At 38.5% G+C, this 20,045-nt stretch overlaps 1 protein-coding gene across 8 annotated transcripts in view; it reads right to left on the bottom strand.

Annotated features, from left to right (window-relative positions):
* Nucleotides 1-20,045, bottom strand: part of LOC122564345 (F-actin-uncapping protein LRRC16A-like) — a 460,598-nt gene that overhangs the window by 70,609 nt on the left and 369,944 nt on the right. For 6 of the 8 annotated variants that reach the window (XM_043719093.1, XM_043719091.1, XM_043719092.1 and 3 more), the window contains 2 exons: nt 14,424-14,573; nt 2,046-2,063 (listed from right to left, as the gene is read on the bottom strand). In XM_043719093.1, coding sequence (XP_043575028.1) covers nt 2,046-2,063; nt 14,424-14,573 — 168 coding nt within the window. The remainder of the gene's footprint in view (nt 1-2,045; nt 2,064-14,423; nt 14,574-20,045) is intronic. The other 2 variants (XM_043719089.1, XM_043719090.1) reach the window with 1 other exon arrangement.

Genomic DNA, 20,045 nt, shown 5'->3' with positions numbered 1-20,045 from the left:
GACCTTATAGAGGTTTGTAAAATCATGAGGGGCATGGATAGGGTAAATAGACAAGGTCGTTTCCCTGGTGTCGGGGAGTCCAGAAATAGAGGGGAAAGATATAAAAGACACTTAAGGGGCTACTTTTCCACAAAGAGGGTGGTGCGTATATGGAATGAGCTGCCAGAGGAAGTGGTGGAGGCTGGTACAATTATGGCATTTAAAAGGCATATGAATAGGAATGGTTTAAAGGGATACGGGGCAACTGCTGGCAAATGGGACTAGTTTAGTTTAGGATATCTGATCAGCATGGACGAGTTGGACCAAAGAGTCTGTTTCCATGCCTTACATCACGATCACTATATGACTCTAAGTGCTCATAGAACTACAGAATGGTTAGAACAAAAGAGGTTTTCATTTGGTCTGACATGATTGTTCCTCCTCTGCAAGATTAAGTCAGGTAGTATCACTTCCCAATGCTTGTTCTGTAGCCTTGCAAAGTACAAGTGCTTCTTAAAATGGTAAGAGTTTCTTGCCTCTATCACTCTTTCAGGCTTTTACTTTCGGACTCCCACCATCTTGCATGTCCTCTGCCACTTGCTTTAAGTCTATGCCCCATGACTATTTACCTCTTTGGTATACACATCATAAGTTTATACTCATCAACTAAATCGCCTTCAGCTTCCTTTGTTCCAAAAATGCAGTTCCAAACTATCCAAAATAAAAACAGAAGATGCTGGAGAAACTCAATATATGTTTGGCAGTGTCTGTAGAGCGAGAAACAGGGTTAATACTTCAAGCTGAAAACATTCACTCTGAAGACCTTGTAACTAGAAATGTCAGATACTATTTCTACCCTTAAGCCACATTTCAGTAATAGCTAATGATATTATATTTCTAAGTGTCATCTGTGCCCTTGGCACATACTTTTTATTAATTCCTTGCATTGAAGTATGTGACGTTAATCACTGGAAAACTCCTTTGTTGCCTATTCTTAGCCTTCTCATGTCAATCATTTGTCAAAACTATGGTACAATAATATGAAGAAATTTGATATCAGATTTGTGAATGAGATAAAAAGAATCACAAAACAAGCCTTAAACTGACCTATGGCAAACTAGAAAGGGGTTTTCCAATATTCAGAACCATGCATATATTAACTGTGCCTTTGCGGCATTAGTTATGTGTAGTATAGAGGGTCCAATCTTTACAAAGGTAACTATGGGTGGGACAGTGTTATGAGTCAGTGTGATTAAACCTCCAGGAGCAAGTCCAGTGAAAGCCGGTAACACGAAGCAGAAGTAGAAGCTAGCTGGGTACAATCCCACTCAAGGGTTAGGCTTGGTGGTAGCACTTTGGCTCTCACTAAGAAAATTGTGGTTTCAAGAAGCTAGACTATTGTTCAATACTCTACCGGGGAAATGATTGACTCTGGGGAACCAGCTTTCAGATAAAATATGAAACCAAGCATGGGTGGGTGTAAACGATCTTATGGCTAGTTTGAGCAGAATGTTGGGTGGGGTAGAGTTTCTGATGACCTGGTCAAAACTTATCCCTTATCAACACCTAAAAAAGACACTCATTGATTTTTGGGGGAGCTTGCTGTATGCAACTTGGCTATCTCGATTCAAAAGTACATCACTGGCTTTGAAACACTTTGGGATGTACTGAAATCATCAAGGTTTACAAACACAGGCCTTTAATTCTTTAAAGCAGCTTAGAGATTTCCTGATTTTGGAAAAAGTGACTTATGAAATCATGGAACCAGGCTTGAGAGTGTTTTGTCAAAAGCATTGCAAAAAATTGAACGTAATGCAGACTTTAAAAATGCAATCATTCTTTGTTTCTCAATACAATTGTTTAATTTGCAAAAATAAGCTTCAATAATTATTTCAAGCAAACTAAATGCTTTACATAAAAAGCTGTTTTCCATTCAAGCACATATTCAAACAAAATCACAGCACAACTGACTTCTCTCATGGGACTGCCATACAACACAAAAGCAAACAAAGCAACGAAGACAAACCAACTACCCAACAAAAGACTGCAAACAGTGGGGTACTTACACTGGTACAGCAGAGAGTCTCCATGCAGCAAAGGAGAAATCAGAAAATGGAGGAAGAGAAGATATGGTGAAAATGGTTTGCATTTCAGAAAGAAAGTACAACCATACAAAAGAAAATATAATGCAGACTGTTATTTCGAACATACAAAGCTTAGTGAATCAGAAATGCACAGACAGCAACAACTTATGAAGTAGGTGTTGTTGACCAGATTTAAGCAAATAAATTTTCAATACATTTCAGCAAAATTTAATATATCAATACATTTAGCAAACTATACTATGCATCTGACACTGAAAAACTGATAGAAATATTAGCATATAAATGGCAGTTTCTAAATTAAATATTCAGCTTGGTCACTTCCCTCGACAAGACGATGAGAACTTCAGCTGGCTGGTGTCATTTAAAACTAATTGATGCGGCCACTGGAGGAGAGTGCATGGCATGTGGGTCAGTGACTATATGTGAGAAAGGAGCTGGTACTAGAGAATCAATTCATTCATGCTTCCTGAAAGATTCCAACTACTTTTAGTACCTGCGACAAAAAAAACTTCACAATTTTGTTTTGAAATCCTGCAAAACCGAAACTATTGTCAATGCTATAAGGTCTTCCTCAATGAGTGGATGAAGCTTTAGAACTGAACTCATTCCCCTCACAATGAGTCAGCATAGAGATCCAACTGAACTGCAATTCTATGCACTACCTGTACTGGAACTCAATATTACACACACAATCTGCAATAGAATTCATTTAAACACAGGTCCAACTTGGACATTTTCAATCTGCAGTTGTGATTTTAAACCTCCTTATATTAAGAATATAGCAATTCACTTGAAAAAAGAGAGGAAAACTAAATGAAGCAACACAATTATTTGTTGACTTTATACACAACTCTTTTAATAATGTATTTAGAAGCACATGGACTGGAGACAGGGAACTTTTGTTTTATTTGTTCAAGAGGTGTGGGTTTTGCTGGCTAGACTGTTATTTACTGTCCATCCCAAGTTGCCCAGGGTGCAGTTAAAAATCATACTGTTGTGGATCTGGATTCACACGTAGGATAGATTGGGTATGGATTGTAGAATTCCTTCGTGAAAGGACATTAATGAACCAGATCAAGTTTTAAGCACAATTGACACAAGTTAAAATGGCTGCCATGAGGCCAGATTTTTTAAAAACTGAATTCACCTTTCACTGCCTGCCATGGTGGGATTTGAATCCATATCTGCAGAACATTAGTCTGGGATTCTGCATTCTCAGTCCAGTGCCATTATCGCGACATACCATCTCCAGTCATTATAAGTTAGAGTTCTGACGAAGGGTTTCAACTTGAAACGTTGACTTTCTGTCCCTTGGATGCTATCTGACCTGCTGTGCTTTTCTAGCTTCACATCTATTGACTTTGTCTCCTAACCCAGGATAAGTTAGATGATGCACTTAAAAATGAAGTCCATCATACAGTAATTGTCAATCAACAATAAGTTGTTCGTAATTTATACTAAAGAAAACAAAATGAACTTCACAATCTGATTTAATACAAGTAACAAGCATATATTTCAAGCAACCACAGCTTCAAAAAATATTTCAAAGAATTTTGCTTGAAATCACGATTGAAAAATAAGTTGCCTTGCCAAATGTTTCAAGATCTTGAGTAATCTAAGAATTAAATTTTTAAAACTGTGGAAGCAGTCAATAATATTCAAATCAAAAAGGAACACATGTCTTGTTTTCATTATTTCATGCGATGTGACTGCTGCCAAGGCTAGGATTTGATGTGCATCTCTAACTATCTTTGAACTGCAAGGCAATTTAGGAGGGCAGTTAAGGGTGGATCTGGTGCCTTATTGTAGGCCAGACCAGGTAAGGAAGGTAGATTTCCCTCCCTGACTAAACACCAATGAACCAGATGATTTTATAATAACAAAATGATGATAGCTGTCATAACTGCCATTTCTAAGATTAAGTTTATTAATTGAATTTTAGTTCCACCAACGGCCATACTGGAATGTGAAATAGATGTCCTCAGATCATTAGCCTGAGTCTCTGGATTTCTAGCCCAGTAGCATTACCATTGTACCACATTCTCCCCAATTTCAATTTGCATGCTTGACGATTTACTTAAATCAAACTCTAGCACATCTTCAACCTCCTCAATATTCTTAAATAACTTGCTGCATTTTCACATAAGTTGTCCATTAAACTTGCTGCAAGAAATAAGGACTTATACCTAACAAGACGATAATTGTTATTACTGGGTGAATCAACACGGCTGGAGAAAAAACCTGAACAGTTTAAGATGCTGTCTCATTCTGCATGCAATAAATTCTTTATTAAAAACTTTTGAAATATTTGCATTCCATATGTTGCCTTCTGGTCTTTCCCTCACTCTTTCAATCCAATCTTTCCCCCTACTCTTTCTATTTATAATTCTGTACTTGGTTCTACTCTAATTTAGGCAATCTTATTTGTCATTCTTGTTTGTCAATCTTTAAATCTCATTGATAAGGGAGTGCCCTGCTGGCTCCATCATTCATTAAGGTTCCAGATATCCTATTGCTTTCATTTTGCCATTAACAATTCTCATTTCCAGCAGATTACATATGATCTTTAGAGTGCAGGAAAATGTCTACTAATGGGGCATTGCATGAGTTGTCCACCTTAATCTTATTGAATGTATCTTCCATTGTTTGATACTGCTCTGTTGCCTTTAGGCATATTTCACTTAACAAATTTTGCACAGATAAATTAGCAAATGATTAAAAACTGACAATGATTTTTGTGTGATATATCAGACAAATATATTGATAGTTAACAAGGTGAGCACAACTGATGTACATCAGGCCAAGAACCTTCCTAGATAGACATTTACAGTAATAGTTACTTAGATTTGAAAATTTCAAGATAAGTAGCTAATCTAGCCCTGGGCCACAGCAATTTTCATAAATCACTTTTGTCTATAAAGAACACGTCTGGATAAGAGGTTTCTCCAGATTTACTACTCACTGCAAATTTGTTCTTAAAATAATCATCTTTTGGGCACTTGGATTCTGAAACATGTTGTACTACCATTCACAGAATTTTACCAACATGATCACTGCATCATTAGATTAGTGTATACTGCTTGAACTGGCTGCAAAAAGGCAAAAAACCACCAGGTCAACCAGACTCTTCCTTTTCCACAGGTTGATCTTAATCAGCTGTCTTCTCATCCTCTCCCTTAATATCTATTTATGTTACAAATATTTTGTGACCAAAGACTAAAACAGAAGGATTGAGGAGAGTGAACAGTTCTGAATTCTTCGAAGGGTAAACCTAAGTGGGCTTATTGTTAAAATTAGACTGGGAGGGTGGGGGGGAGAGGAGGATTCTAGGTTCTTTTATTAGTGAGGAGCCACATGATGTTTACTATACTTGTAGGCATAGACGGTGAAGACATCTATGCTGACAGTAGTGAAATTATTACTTTCCTTAGTCCCAGGTTTTGTTTGAAGAATGTCAAGTTGTAAACAGCTATACTTTAAACTGGTTATAACTCCAAGACCAAATTGAATTGGGTTCTAAAGAACAGGTGAGGGATAATTTTACCGAGATACAAATCCTATGTGAATCATGCTAACGTACAGATGGGATTTAGGAGGGCAACAGCAAATCAGAAATCATTATACAATTTGATTACAAGGTTCTCCTAATATATATCCCAAAACTTCAGAGACAAATCAGACTGCCAAGACCCCAGAGAGAAGGGAGGCAGATTGAGGTAGCAAGCATGAGCATTATGCCAAAAGCATTACATTTCTTGACTCTAACCTCAGAATTATTTTGTTATAAGATGCTATGTAGCTCTTTGGTTTAATAATTCACTTGATTCTTTATGTGCATTAATATAGCCCCAAATGTGTGAATAACTATATAAACAAATGTATAAAAATCAACAGCCAAAACAATTATATTTCAGTGCAAGAGTTCTACAGACTTGTGACCTAGGCCCAATCATTTTCAGTTGTTTCATCAATGATCTTCTGTCTGATACAAAGTCAGAGGTGGGGATGTTCACTGGTTATTGAAATATTTAATACCATACATAACTCCTGACTCTGAAACAGGCAGTGCCCAGTAATACCTGCACAACATTCAGGTTTGGGAAAATAAGACCATTCATAAGATTTAGGAACAGAAGTAGGGCTTTCTGCTCCACCATTTAATTAGATCACTGCAGATGAGATAATCCTCAATGTCATGTTCCTACCTTTTCTCCATTACCCTTGATCCCTAACTGATCAGAAACTGTCTATCTCAACCATGAATATACTTAATGACCCAGCCTCTACAGCCCTCTGTGGTAAATAGTTCCACAGACTCACTAGCCCACCAAATAATGTTCACACCACACAAGTGCCAGGCAATGACCATCACCAGTGATGGAGAATTTAATCTTTTCTCTTTAACATCCAATGACATTACCATTGCCGAATCCCCTGCTATCAACACCCTGAGGGTTACATTCAGAAACCTAACTGGACTAGCCATATACTCCATGATATAATTTTAAATTATTTCCTTTTAAGCTGTTCAATTAAATGGCATTGATGCTTGTATTTAGTTATGGATGCACACTAGTAATGCTTTACATTGGGTGTGATTTCGGGTTGTATGACTCAATGGTCACAGGTTTGGAGTAGTTCTTCCCCCTCCTTGACCCTCTTGCTGGTCAACCTTCCTGCCCTCTGCAATGATTCCAATTCAAAACTGCTCTCAGCCTGTAGTTTTCTTCATGCTTGTTACTACACATCTTCACGTCCTATTCCATTGGGAGCTGCCTTTGAAGGAACTATGGTGAGTTCAGCACTGCCTCATGTATTTGCTGCACGTGCTGCTACTGTGGAGAATCTGCCTCGTTTCATTTAAAATTTCACTCTTCAGGAATCCTAGTGCAAAACTAAGTGAGGAATTGCTGTAAATTATGGTCACAAAGGCAGGTCAGAGGCTGGGAATTCTGCAGTGAGTATCTCGACATTTGATTCCCCAAAACTCACCCACAATCTGAAGGCAAAATCAGAAGTGTGATGGTATGCTCCCAAACGGGAGTAATGAGTGCAGCCCTAACCCCACCACTCAAGAAACCTGACAACATCCAGGATAAAGCAATTAATTTATCTGTCATCCTATCCACAACCATAAACATACAGTCTCTCCACCACGTAGTGTTGAACTCACCATAGTTCCTTCCAAGGTATCTCCCAAACCCACAAGCTGCACCTTCTAGGAGAACAAGGGTAGCTGGCACATGAGGAGCCACCATGTATAAGCTTTCCTGAAAGATACATACCATCCTGGCCTGTTGTATTATCATTCCACCAATTGCTGGGTCAAAATCTCTCACAACAGCACTGTGTTGAAACATCCACATCATACTGGATTGCAGTGGTTCATGAGTTAGCTCACTATCACCTTCTCAACAGCAATTGGGGATGGGCACTAATTGCTGGCCTTGCCTGATTTGTTCACATCACAAGAACAGATAAAAGATGTTAACTTCTTAAGATGCTTCATACAGTCATAGGGCCAGATAAATGTACCACACAAGGTTTTCAAATGGCATCAATAAAATATTATGCTGCCCCAAATATTTCCTCAAGAATTGTGAAAATTTTATATATTTGACTAATAAACTGCAAGCATAGTAAATTAAAATCGGTTTAGTTACTACATATTTCAAAGTTGCAGAATTGAAATTGACTTATGATGGGTATATTGGAAAATAGTCCGCAGGCTCAGTTTCACATAATTTGCAGACCGTGAACAGCCTGTCTCCATCTGCGAACATGCATTTCCAACGACATAACTGGAAGGTGATCAGGAGGAGGTTTAGTGCATGTTTTTCCTCTGCAGCCAAGGGACAGTAAGATCATTTGTAATTATCATACTGCATCAACGTTTAACATTAACAAACACAGCACTGCCCATGGAGTGAACCCAGAAACCACCCTAATTTACATGGCATAGTGCCATACCAATGAAATATCTCTCTACAGAACAGAACATTTCTATCACATCTTGAAATAAATGCTGTTTCCAAACGGCCAAGACCAATTTGAACTTGTACAGCTTGAGAAACATCAGAAATGTGTAGCCAAAATGTTTTCTTGTTACTGCACTTACTTTTCATTAATGTCACGGTTATTACTACAACTCACTTACTCTGTTGTGCTATCAGTCTGATGATATTATGATTGATGTATTTGCTAACTGCAAGAGGAGATTATTCTTTTAAGTGAGCATTAGCTTAATGCATTGTAAACATTCTGAGTGATGAACCACTTCATACAAAGATATGTCTGGCAGCAGCTAAAACAAGTCATTCCCAAATGGCCAAGCTCTATTATTAAAAATGGTAACATTGAGATATAGATATATATAACACCATAATTAAAACATTTGAAACGCATGTAGCAAATGGTGAAATTGCATACCTTAATTCATTGACTGAAACCAAAACCCTACCCCCACAAGATAATGCTCTGGAAATGAAGGTTAGGAGAATGATACAGGGAAAAGAATTCAAAGTCCACTAAAACGCTTACAATCAGTGTGCCCATCTCATAAGGTTTGACCCTGAGAATGGTCCTTTCAGTATTGATCCAGATGAAAACACAGAAACAAAACATGAGGTCTGCCAATCTCACCCAGTCATGAACAGTACAGCTGTGGCACCATCACCTACAGCTTTACAATACAAGAACACCATAGCTCAGGGCTTATAACAACCCAAACTAACTAATAGGAGCATTGGAATATTGGGAAAAGAAGCAAGTCATCCAACATTGCCTGAAAAGTATTTCCTGAAATAGTTTCTGAATGAGCTAACTTGAATTTGAGGAAATCCTTTTACCCACAATCATCCCAGCAGAGTTGTTAATTATTCCTATGTACACCATCACATTCTTTTCATATTTTAAGCAGCTTACTTAGGTCATGTATTAAGTTTCTATGCTCAATGAAATGAGCTAATTACACTACCTTTTTTTTCCACTATTCTTTTCACAGGATGTATCACTTGCTCGCCCCCAATTGCCCTCAGGAAGGTAGCTACCTTATTAAACCATCACTTGTTGCAGGTAAACCTATAGTCCTGTTAGGGAGATTCAGGAATCTTGTCTAGTGACAGTGGAGGAACTAAAACATAGATTTTTGGCTCAGAGAGAAACTTGTAGATGGGAGTGTTTTTATGCTCCTACTGCCCTTGTCCTTCCAAGTAGTAGATGCTGTTGATTTGGAACGCGTTGAAGGAAACCCAGATTGGAGAAATTGGAGGCTTCCGCCGCCAATCTGGCAGGCAGGTCATTCTGGCTTCCCAGTTAAGAAACTAGATACATTTTTCACTCATTGAGAAGTCAGGTAATCGAGCTTGTGTCAAGATGAAGCCCTTAAGTGACCAGTAACAAACCACATAGGGCCTTAATTGGTGATGGGTCAAGAAAGTCCCTGCCCAATGGACCTTCTTACTCAGAAGGGGGCCAGTATTTTTCCAGGCTCAACTTGCTCAGTTATTTCCCATTCTCACCATCTCACTAGGAACCTTCAATCATGGAAAAATTCCACAGTGTCACTGTAGTTACCTTGCACTTCATTATCTCTCATCATGTCGACAGATTAACTCAAGTGTATACTCAATAATATTTTATATTGCCCAAGAAAAGTATTTTTCACTGGTTAACTCAGTTGGCTAGACATTTATTATGTGGTTCAGAATAATGTCAACAGTGTGGAGTTTATTTCAGCTGAGGTAAATCTGGGGTTTGCCTTCTTGTCCTGCCTCATTATAAAATCATGCATAACCCATGGTTCAGTAGCGCTGGATTAATTCAGGATGATACCAGGTGAATAGAAAATATTGACTCTTACTGAGAAAAATGCCACTTGGTCATTAGTAAGTTTGCTGACTGTTCAGTCACTATTGCTACCTTATGACCTCAGATTTGACCCAATCAGATGAAAGTGTGACAAATGCATTGGAACATGCAAACATTTTTCAAGGAAACAGAAATATATTTTGAAATATTCCATCACCAAAGAATAAATTGTGGGTGGCACGGTGGCACAGTGGTTAGCACTGCTGCCTCACAGCGCCAGAGACCCGGTAATCTAAAGTAATCTAATCTAATCTAATCTAATCTAATCTAATCTAATCTAATCTAAATTCCTTCTCCTCAAATGGTAACTCCAAACAAAATACAGAATTTAATCATCAGAATAATCCTAACAAAGCTATTCAGAAAAGGATAAAACTTGATTTTGGTGTATTAATTCTCCTTTAAAATGAACACCTTATTGCCTACCTTCTGGGTAAGTTTAATATATGGGAAATTATTATTGAGCAGTAACCTTGTCATCAGGTTATGGCCTAGAAAAAAAGGTGCACTGGATTATCAGGTTTTTTTTTAAGCAATTTGCATGCTAAGAGAGTAGGGCTGCAGAGAGAAAGAGAAGAGAGATACAGTGCTATAGTAAATCCAGTAAAATTTCTCTCATTGAGTTCATGAGCATCATGCTCTTTCGTGACTGCAAACTGCCTGTAATCAAACTACAGATACTCTTTCTTAAATTCAATTTGTTTTCAATAATGGAAATCTTAACTGAACAAATTACTTATTTTCAAACTACTCAATGCACTCATATTAAAGGTGGGCTAACTGTATGCACTACATCTCACATAACAATTTTGTGAAAAGTATTATTTGGATACCAATTGCAGTGGGAGCAGTTAAATCACCAGGAATGAGCTTTTCTCTAACTTTACAAACTCAATAAAACAAACTCAGATGGAGTTTAAGCTCAAAATGTTGCTGTAGAAGAACAAAACCATCAGCAAGGCATCAGGGCAAGCGGCTTCCTCTTTTGACAATAGTTCCTCACATTTTAGTGTCCATTCATTACAAACTAAAACATCCAGGTTTGAGGCTTCCACTAGGTTGCAGTGACTCTTCCAAATCAAACCCTACGCAAAAGAACGAGGAATTTCAAATCCAAGTTCGGTTCTGGTGAGCTTTTTGAGGAAACTTAAAATTAGTCCTACTAATGGTCCTGACCACAGAATTATGACTTAGATCAAATGAATTACCATTGCAACTTGTGGCTAATTGTGGCTGTTGGAAGGCTTTCAAAGAGGGGCTTACATTGAAGCATCTTTTACAAGTTTTAAAATACAATGTTCCTTTAATTTGCAGAGAGACTGACTATTGTGCATCAATATAACTAACAAATGGCTATGTTTATGGTTTTAAAAGCCATTTTCAGATATTCAAAACCATGTTACTCACAGATCGTGGACTCTTATGAACATTCTTTTGTGATAAGCCTGTTTGCAGCAATGTTTATAAAACTGCACCAGGCTATCATTCCGAACCACGAAGAATATTGCTTAATGGAATTTTTTTCAAGAAATGATAGGTTTTAAAACACAGCTCAACATTGCTGATTCACAGAAGATCTTGTTTTTGCCAATATGCAACTAAGTTTGAACAGCAATCTGAGCAAAAACAAATAATTTACTAAAACTAGTCCAACTGTGAATGCAATTAATTCTTGGATTACTGACTGTGGCAACCCTTGGCTATAGTATTAGAAAACAAGTACTGATCAAGATTTCAGGGACTGATCATTCAAAAACCTGTGGGGTTGAGGTCAGGGATGGGTACATTTTGAAAACAGTGCTCCTGATAACATGCCAGTCTTTTGATGCTTTTGGGATGCACTGGTAAGTCAGCTGGGGGTTAGTGGGAGGGGGCCAATAACCTCATCGCCAATTTACTGCCTTTGCAGCTCCTTCAAGAGCGTAATGGGCTGGAGAGGGCCAGAAAGAACTTTTCAAAAGTGGAGACTGTAAATAGTGATGTTGAGAGTCTTTGTGTGACATGGCTGATGAAAAACCAGATCAGAAATGTAGGGTAATTCAAACAGAGGGGATCACAATGCTGCCACTTCCATGGACCATTGTTGAATGGTATTGGCAGATTAAATACCTTATTAGATGACAACAACCATGAAGCTGCTGTGTGTTCTGAATTTGAAAATCACTAACATCAGACTTTTGTGGATTTATTGACCTGCTCCATTCTACAAGGCAACAGCAAGATCCAACATAGCTGCTGTTTGCCTTTCAGCACTGCAATTGAGCCCCTTGCATTGGACAACAAGCTTCATTCCAATCCAATCACAGACTTATATGCCAAAATAACACTGTACTAGCCTTGCAGACTCAGTTCAGGGTCAGAACCCAGACAGTGATTTGAGAAATGGGTTTCTGACCTCAGATTAAAAATCTAGTCCCAGATATGAGATTCATTTGGGTCTGGATGTAATTCATATGCCATATACACAAATATTATACAGAGCTGAAAATGTGTTGCTGGAAAAGTGCAGCAGGTCAGGCAGCATCGAAGGAACAGGAGATAAGCCCTTCGTCGATTCTCCTGTTCCTTGGATGCTGCCTGACCTGCTGCGCTTTTCCAGCAACACATTTTCAGCTCTGATCTCCAGCATCTGCAGCCCTCACTTTCTCCTCAAATATTATACAGAGGCCAAGTAATTTGTGCAATACACATCAGAAATCAGTTAAGTGTTACTACTTACTCAGCTGGACCTACTATTACAAAAAACTGAATCCAAAACTCAACCACTAATTTAAAGTTATAGCAGGAGCAGTAACCAATGCGATACTGACTTTAAAGGAAAAAAAAACACTTTATTGTGTTGTACAATGTCCTTCACCGCTCTTTAAGCTGTGAACAGTCTTGGGATGAGTTCCACACTTCTGTGATGTGGCATGGGACGCTTGATTACATTAAAGGTGTCGTATAAATGCATGTTGTTGTAGTGAAAATTTGAACATAAAGCATTGGTCAATCTCAGAAGTTGGGGGAAAAGAAATGACCTTTGTGTTTAACATCCTTCACCTTCTTTTTATCAAGCTTGATGAATCACTAAATATAATCATCTGAATGTCGAGTTAAGATAGAATTACCATAATCTACTGAATACAGGGAGAGGCTGAATGGTCTTCTATATTGCTATGATTCGACTAATTAAATTGTTCTGATGGAAGACAGAAAAAACTATTTTGTTAGTATGAAAGACCATCATTTTATTTTCAATATACAAAAATGGCCATTCATCACAGGATTGAAACTACCCTGATTGTGAAATCATTTTACCCAAAAACTAAGAGTCTGTAGAACACCAACATCACAGCTACTAAGAAAGGCTGTCTCGTCTTGCCTTTTCAACACGTGAGGGTTCAAAAAGTCTCCTCTACTTTGTTTCAAAAAGCTCACAGTTCACCTGTAAAGAAAAAGGATCTCCAAGGATCACTATGGTCTGCTTTCAGAATCTGAACAGTCAAAGGGACCCTGTAATCCAGATTTGACCCCACCCATTTGAACTTCAATTCGAGAGAGTGGGAAAAAGCTTCCTCCTTCACTGCACCCCTGAAGTCATGTGAACTGTTATTCTGCTTCTGTGTAAATATTTGTATCAGTGCACTCCATTTTTTAATTGTATCATTCTTGGATGTGTCATGTGTGTTTTATATAGTGATAGAGCTATTCGAGATGAGTGTTCTTGAATAAATACTAAACCAAGTTTAATTCCATCAACGTCCAGTGTCGGTGACTTTTAAATTGACTACACACTAATGGAGGTTTAGGACCATGCAACAGCCTTATTAAAAATTACACCACATTGATTTCTCATTGGTGAATGAGATTTAAGGGCTTCAGTCTATCCTCCGTCCACAACAATTTGTGTGCTTTGATACTGCAATCTGCTCCAGCTGAGCCCTGATTAAGAATCACATTAACCTTCTTTTACTGAGATGCACAGTGGGTTTTTTGCTGCTTTGAAAATCTCCAGAATATCGCTATGAAATTTTGATGATGTGTAACTGTCAAATTCAAAGGTTGTCAATTCTGCTGATTTCAACAGCATGTTTGCAACATGCCTATTACATGCTGCGAATGCTGATGTGTTTTGAATATTTTTCCAAGGTTACACAGAGAAATGGCTTTGCTGGAATGTTTTGTTATTTAGCTCTTCCTACTGACACAAGTGAACAGCTGTCTCTTATCCACACAAGGTGGATAGATAACTGTATTCACGGTTTCTTCTGTTACGAAAACAATATTGTCCAAAACCTTAAGTGTGTAAAATTCATACGTTTTCTATAAGTAAATAATAAAATTAGTATACTTATATAAAGGAAATAATTTCCACAAACTTGAAAAAGTTCATTTCTTTTAAATCAAAAGGAATTTGGTTATAACTTTCTTTGGGATATACATTTTCCAAACTCTGAGCTTAATATATTATTCTACTGTCAAACTTACCATGCAGGTGTCAAGCTCTTCCAGCCTCTCCAATTCAGTCAGTTCCTCGGCGGTGACAGCAAGACGCTTGGTAGGTTTCTCTTCCAATACCTCTATTTCTGTGGATTCCTGGCGTGGTAGTGGCTTTCCACGCTTTGTCAAATGGTTGGCCTGCACATGAAATATGATCAGCAAGAAAGGAAACATGCCTCAATGTTTTTTGGGTGCCCTTGCTTTAGGTGGTTTTGTGCTCTATAACAATATTAGAACCAGATGCATTACTAATGGATTAAGATTCACCCCTAACACCAACTTATAAAGCCCTTATTTCAACTTATTCATTGGGGAGTCTCCAGTGACTCACGAGTTAGTCAGAGGAGGTTGAGGAACCTCTAAAGAATTGCAAGATCACAACGTTTACAGCATAGGATTTGGCTTGGTATGTCTGTGCTGGCTCTTTGAAAAAAAACAATTAATTTAGTGCCAGTCCCTTGCCTTATCTCCACAGCCCTGCATATCTTCCTTTTCAGATCCTAACTCCCTGTGGAATGCTGTGATCAAACATGGCTCCTCCACCGTTTCAGCCGGTGCATTCCAAATCCTTATCACTTGTTGCTGTTGCTCTCTTTGCTAATCACCTTGTATCCTTTGCCTCTGGTTCTTGATCTTTACGCCAGCTCAAACTGTTTTTCCCTCTCTACAATGTCCAGACCTGTCATGATTTTAGGTATCTCAATCAAATTTTCTCACAACTTTCTCCAAGGCAGCCAGTCAAAATTCTCTGATCTACACAACTAAAGTTTGGAACTATTCTCATAACTCTTTTCTGTACTTGTCCTTACACCATGACACCCATCCGAAGGATGGTGCACACAGGATGCAATTCTCCAGTTAAAGCCAAACCAATATTCTATAAACATTTACCACAGCTTTCTTGCTTATTAAGCCTAGGATACTCTATGATATATTAGCAGCAATCTGAATCTATACTATACTAAAGAATCAGTAGGTCCAAGTTCCACTGCTCTGGAACCTCTTATGAGTCATAATTTAAATTTTATATGCTCGCTCCTTGTTCTTCTTACCAAAATAAATCACATCATATTTCTCTGCATTTAATTTACTCTATTATTTGTCTACCCATTCCATTATTTTCCTTATGTCCTTTTGAAGTTCACAATGCTTCCAAACATTAAGCTATATGCTTCATTACTGCTAACTGGATTGTGGTACACGTGACAACAATAAATCAATCACCAAGGCCTACATCACTATTAGAAATCAGGAACAGCAGGGGTCAGATCTTAGACCCACGGGAAACTCCACTACAAAGGTTCTTCAGTTAGAAAAACATCATTTATTTACTACTTGCTGTTCCCAGTTCCTCAGCCATTTTCACATCTATGTTGTTACTCTTCTTTCGCTCCACAAACTCTTTGTTTAAAGTCCGATGTGATACCCCACATCAAGTGTCTTTTGAAAGTTCATATATATATCATATCAACAGCATTACCTGTATTATAAAACTCAAGCAGGTTAGTTGAATGCAATTTGCCCTGATCAAATCCATGCTGCTTTTCTTTCGTTAACCCACATTTGCTGCCTGACTATTATTGACCTAAATTATAAGTTAAAATTTTCCCTAACAGAGACTAGACTAACTGGCCAGTAGTCACTGGGTTTAGCTTTACACCATTTCAACATGCAAAATTCTTCAATTCTCTGGCACCACCTTGGAGTATAAGGAAGACTGAAAAGTTATGGCCTGTATCTTCATAATTTCCACTCTCCGTTTGCGCACCAATCCATATCAGCTCAAAGTCCATTCAGTGTAGCCAATAACCAACACCAAATTAGTTTAAACCTATTGAGTATCTGAACTACCTCTTGTTTGACACTGTACAGTGCTGCAGCTTCTTCCCTAAGTAAATGTGTTACATTTGATACCTTGGCTATGCCCTCTACATACTTCCAAATTGGCCACACCCTTCCTTTAATTGTCTATATGCCTGCTGGATTTCTTTTGTATTAGCTGTCAGTCTCCTGACATACTCTCTCTTTACCTCTCATTTGTTTGATTCACCTGATGCAATACCTTTTTCTTCTTTATCTATCTCTTTTGCCATTAAGGATCTCTGGATTCCTTCCTCTTGGCAATATATATTGACTGTGAGAGTAGACTGCACTGTTCTGGAAAATTGTCCTGAATGCACTCAAGGAACAGTTGTTTCTCTTTGCCCTTCATATTATCATTGCTTAATCTAGAACTGAAGTTCCCAATATATAATGCTTACACCTTTCCGTAATACTCTTGCAAATTCATTCCACTATATCTTTCCTACTTTATTCTGGCTGACAGACTACATCAAATGATACAATTGATGTATTTCTGTTTCTTAGCTTCAGTAAAATAAATTGTCTTTGACCCTGCTGGGTTATCCACTCTCTCCAGCATAGCAACATTTTCCTTAATCAACACCACTAGTCCCTTTCCTTTACCAATCTTTCCTGAATACCTTCCAAATGGGAATATATAATAACTAGTCATATATTTGAACGCAACCTCCATTATAATCATAACATCTGCAATTCACCAGTTTTATTTATCACACTTTGCATGTTTATACTCCATGCTAACTTTAGTTGACATTTATTACTTTCTTCCTTACTATGACCTTGACTAATTACTTAATATTCCCTCTTGAAGGCAATCTCTGTCTTGTAGCATTTTGTGCACCATGGAATTCCTCTTGAATATTGCCTCCTGGTTCATGCCTTCATGCAAAACGCATATCCATGAAAGTGTCTGCTGCTTTTTGAAGTTACATAAAAAGGGAATGGGCATTAAAGTTGTACTTTATACAGCTCCTCATTAATAACAAAAACTCAAACAACATTATGCATGAATAGAGGTTGTGGGCAATGTATTTATCAGCATCCTGATCCTATACTAACTTAGCTAACAAAGCTAACACTAGTGTGCAGCTAAAATCAAAATATTCCAATATATTGTATGTAGGTTTACATTACTTCAGTTGAATGGTCAGAATTGAAAATCATAAGTTGATTACACTTGGTGGGAATGGAAAAGCATTACTTCATCAAACAATTCCCAATAGTAAACTATAACTAGGAAACACATATTGAAACTGGTTTACAAGACATTTGCACAATATTTCTAGTACTGCTATGTCGTCCACCTATTGCCAATCCTGATGACAAAGAAGATTTGCCTAAGTCAGTTCCTTCTTAAATCATATGGCACTCAAAATTTCCAATCAATTAAGAATCACAACTGCTATTCTGTTTATTGGGTCCTTGATCATTCCAAACACTTTCAAGCCTATTTGAAAATTGCCCATATTTATTGTTCTTTGACTCTTTGTTTCAATATTCCTTCTGATGCCAATGGAAATGGATGCTTCTAATGTTTAAATTACCTCCAAAACGCTCTGGTTTCTCTTTTGGCTGACTGGTAGAGGGCACAGAGTCTGGATAAAGACATCTTTTTCAGGATCATAGCTGCTGGCCAATGGAGTTCTGCTGGTTCCACATTGGGACTACAACTATTTATGTTATACGTTAACAATCAGGACAAAGGAATTGAGGGTGTTGTTGCTACGTCTGCAATTGATACAAAGATGAGTTGGTAAAGCTTAGCTCCTCTGCTTTGAGAGTCAGTGACTGTGGACAAATGGTTTCACTAAAAGAGTGAGCAGAATAGTTACTTTTGAGAGATGGTTGTTAGAGGATGAAATTATTTTCCACAAAGAATAATTGCGGATGAAATCATTGCACCTTTGAAGAGAAAAGTGGACAAATATTTGAAGTAGGATCAAGTAATGATATGACAAAAGCAAGGACAGACAAGATTAATTCAAAAATGCTCTAGTGAAGAGTCAATACTGCCACAATTGCTTTCTATTGTACTTTCCTCTATAACATGATGCTATTTTCATCCATGCTTCAGAATTGCTTCAAGATAAAATAGCCAGTGTAAATGGTCTAACATTCCACTGGTATGGCAGCATGAGGTAATATTAAATTTAATTACATGGATGGTATTCCATTAAAACTGCACATGGGGGAGGGGAGAAAGTGACACAAAACATTAGTGGCCCTCGATGTTGTATCAACCTGTGGAACCAATCTGAAGTCTACCTATTGGACACTATTCCAATTTCATCCATATGTTTATCCAAATACCTTTTAAATGCCCTGAAAGTTGGCAAGTCTACTACTGTTGCAGGCAATGCATTCCATGCCCCTACTACTCTGAGTAAAGAAACTATCTCTGACATCTGTCCTATATCTATCAACCCGCAATCTGAAGCTATGTCCCTTCATGCTAGCCATCACCATCCACCCGATCAAACCCTTTGATTATCTTATATGTCTCAATTAAATCATCTGAGACAGGGTGGGGGGAGGGGAAATAAGGAAACTGGTGAAATCAGAGTTCATCCCTTGTGGTTGGAGGGTTCCTAGCCGGAAGATGAGGCGTTCTTCCTCCAACCGTCGTTTTGTTGTGGTCTGACGATGGAGGAGTCCAAAGACCTGCATATCCTTGGTGGAGTGGGAGGGGGAATTGAAATGTTGAGCTACAGGGTGGTTGGGTTGGTTGGTCCGGGTGTCCCAGAGGTGTTCTCTGAAACACTCCGCAAGTAGCCGGCCTGTCTCCCCAATATAGAGGAGGCCACATAGGGTTCTCCGCCCCCACTCCCGTCTGACCTATCACCCTCACCTTGACCTCTTTCCACCTATCACATTTCCGACGCCCCTCCCCCATGTCCCTCCTCCCTACCTTTTATCTTAGCCTGCTGGACAAACTTTCCCCATTCCTGAAGAAGGGCTTATGCCCGAAACGTCGATTCTCCTGTTCCCTGGATGCTGCCTGACCTGCTGCGCTTTTCCAGCAACACATTTCCAGCTCTGATCTCCAGCATCTGCAGACCTCACTTTCTCCTCAATTAAATCATCTCTCAACCTCCTTCTCTCTAATGAAAGCGGCCTCAAGTCCCTCAGCCATTCCTCATAAGACCTTCTCTTCATACCAGGCAACATCCTAGTAAATCTCCCCTGAACCCTTTCCAAAACTTCCACATCCTTCTGATACTGTGGTGATCAGAACTATATGAAATATCCAAGTGGGGCCACACCAGAGTGTTGTATGTCTGCAGCATCATCTCGTGGCTCCAAAATTCAATTCTTCTACCAATAAAAACTCACACAGCATATGCCTTCTTAACAACCCTATCAACCAGGCTGGCAACTTTCAGGGATCTATGTATGTGGACACTGAGATCCCTTTGCTCATCTACACTACCAAGAACCTTACCATTAGCCCAGTACTCTGCATTCTTGTTGCTCCTTCCAAAGTGAATCACCTCACACTTTTCCACATTAAACTCCATTTGCCACCTCTCAGCCCAGCTCTGTAGCTTATCAATGTCCCTCTGTAACCTGCAATATCCTTCACCACAACTCTACCGACCTTAGTGTCATCCTCAAACTTACTAACCCATCCTTCTATGCCCTCATCCATCTCATGTATAAAAATGACAAACAGCAGTGGCCCCAAAACAGATCCTTGCTGTATAACGCTAGGAACTGAACTCCAGGATGAACATTTCCCATCAACCA

Source organism: Chiloscyllium plagiosum, chromosome 29, assembly GCF_004010195.1.
Source record: "Chiloscyllium plagiosum isolate BGI_BamShark_2017 chromosome 29, ASM401019v2, whole genome shotgun sequence".
Lineage (NCBI taxonomy): Eukaryota > Metazoa > Chordata > Chondrichthyes > Orectolobiformes > Hemiscylliidae > Chiloscyllium > Chiloscyllium plagiosum.
The sequence above is the reverse complement of the archived record's forward strand: the minus strand, read 5'-3'. Positions and strand labels throughout refer to the sequence as shown.